The sequence below is a fragment of the Nannospalax galili genome, unplaced genomic scaffold (assembly GCF_000622305.1).
Source record: "Nannospalax galili isolate Female #2095 unplaced genomic scaffold, S.galili_v1.0 scaffold842, whole genome shotgun sequence".
NCBI lineage: Eukaryota > Metazoa > Chordata > Mammalia > Rodentia > Spalacidae > Nannospalax > Nannospalax galili.
Window position 1 is genome coordinate 1,475,580 of NW_008349291.1, and position 1,683 is coordinate 1,477,262.

The 1,683-nt window shown below is 47.3% G+C and overlaps 1 protein-coding gene across 1 annotated transcript in view; it reads left to right on the forward strand.

Annotated features, from left to right (window-relative positions):
* Positions 1 to 1,683, forward strand: part of Ptprh (protein tyrosine phosphatase receptor type H) — a 35,112-nt gene that overhangs the window by 5,946 nt on the left and 27,483 nt on the right. Inside the window, exon 4 of the mRNA XM_029570208.1 lies at positions 852 to 1,112. Within this exon, the coding sequence (XP_029426068.1) occupies positions 852 to 1,112 (261 nt within the window). The remainder of the gene's footprint in view (positions 1 to 851; positions 1,113 to 1,683) is intronic.

The following is a 1,683-nucleotide window of genomic DNA, read 5'->3' on the forward strand; positions in this document are numbered from 1 at the left end:
GTGAGCGCACCTATGTCATACAATGCTTCAGAGGCCAGAAGAGGGTTTCAGAGTCCCCTGGAACTGGAGTTAAGGACAGTTTGTAGCCACTATGTGGGTGCTGGGAAGGGCAGTCAGTGCTCTTAACTGCTGAGCCATCTTTCTAGCCCCTAAACTCCAGTTTTCTATCAAAAAGAAACAGGTGACATTGAGCTCATGAAGTATTTCTTATGGTCCAAAAGATCAAGAAATGTCTCAGTTTAGCATGTAACCCACACAAAATGGAGCAATTGAACATATTTTGCTCAATGAGATGGAAAATATTTTTTCTTTCTTTTTCTTTTCTTTTCTTTTTTTCTGTTTCAAATTTCTTTTGAGGCAAGGTCTCACTATGCAGCCCTGGCTGGTCAGGAACTTGCTATATAGACCAGGCCGGCCTCAAACTCAAGAGACTCCCCTGCCTCTGCCCCCTAGGTGCTGGAGTTAAAGACAGGCACCACCACATCCAGCCTTTCTCTTTCTTTTCAGACAGCCTCTTACTGTGGAGTGATGCTGGCCTCAGACTTGCAGCAATCCTCCTGCCTCAGCCTCCTGAGTTCAGGATTTACAGACATGAGCCACCATGCCCAGCTAGATCTGACATTATTACTCTGCTGATAAAATTTCCCAGTTCTGTGTACTATCTCCCATGGTATCTTAGTGGCAACCAGCCACATCAAGAGCTCTACAGTCCAGTGAAACCTGTGCTTCCATATTGGACAGTGCAGGTCTGAGCCATCCCACACCCTTCACTGGGGCCATGGCTCCAGGAAGGGGTGGGAAATTCGAGGATTGGGGAACCACAGCTGATCTCCCCTCTGTCCCTGTTTCAGCCCCAAGCCCAGTGAGAAACCTGACAGTGGAAGGTCAGACCAACAGCTCCATCACCCTGCACTGGGAGGCCCCTGAGGGCTCCGACTCCCAGAACCTCACCTACTGGGTGCAGTGCATTGGAGATGGTGACCAAAATGAGACCACAACAAACACCAGCATCGTGGTGAACAAACTTGTTCCTGCATCTCCATATGAGTGTTCTGTGTGGGTAGAGAAATATGGAGTCTTTAGCTCCAAGGAGATGATCAGCACTGTCACAGGTGAGAGGCAGACACTATTCTTCTTTCTCCTCCCCCTCCTTTTACCTTCTGTCCCCTTTGTTCCCCTCCCCTTCCCTTCCTTTCCCTTTCTGTCCTTTCCACTATTTCCTCTCCCTCCCTCCCTCCCCTTCTCCCTCCCTCCTTCTCTTCCCTCTTTCCCTCTCTCCCTCTCCCTATCTCCCCCACTCTCTCTGAACCAGGTCTATATACACATAACTCATTCCAGCCTGTAACCCAAAACCCTCTGCTCCTGTCTCCTAATGCCTGGATTACAGGCCTGAACCCCACACCTGGCTTTTTCCCTTCACTGATAATGGGACGTGTAGAGGGAGGTTGGGAGCTGACAGGAGGGTTTGGCTATTCAATAGGCATGTAAATGAAGCCACACTTTAAAATTTTTCTTTTCTTTCTTTCTTTCTTTCTTTCTTTCTTTCTTTCTTTCTTTCTTTCTTTCTTTCTTTCTTTCTTTCTTTCTTTCTATGTATATATTTATTTATTTATTTTTGGTCTTTTTGAGACAGGGTCTCCCTGTAGGCCCAGCTGTCCTGGAACTCACTATGTAGACCAGGAT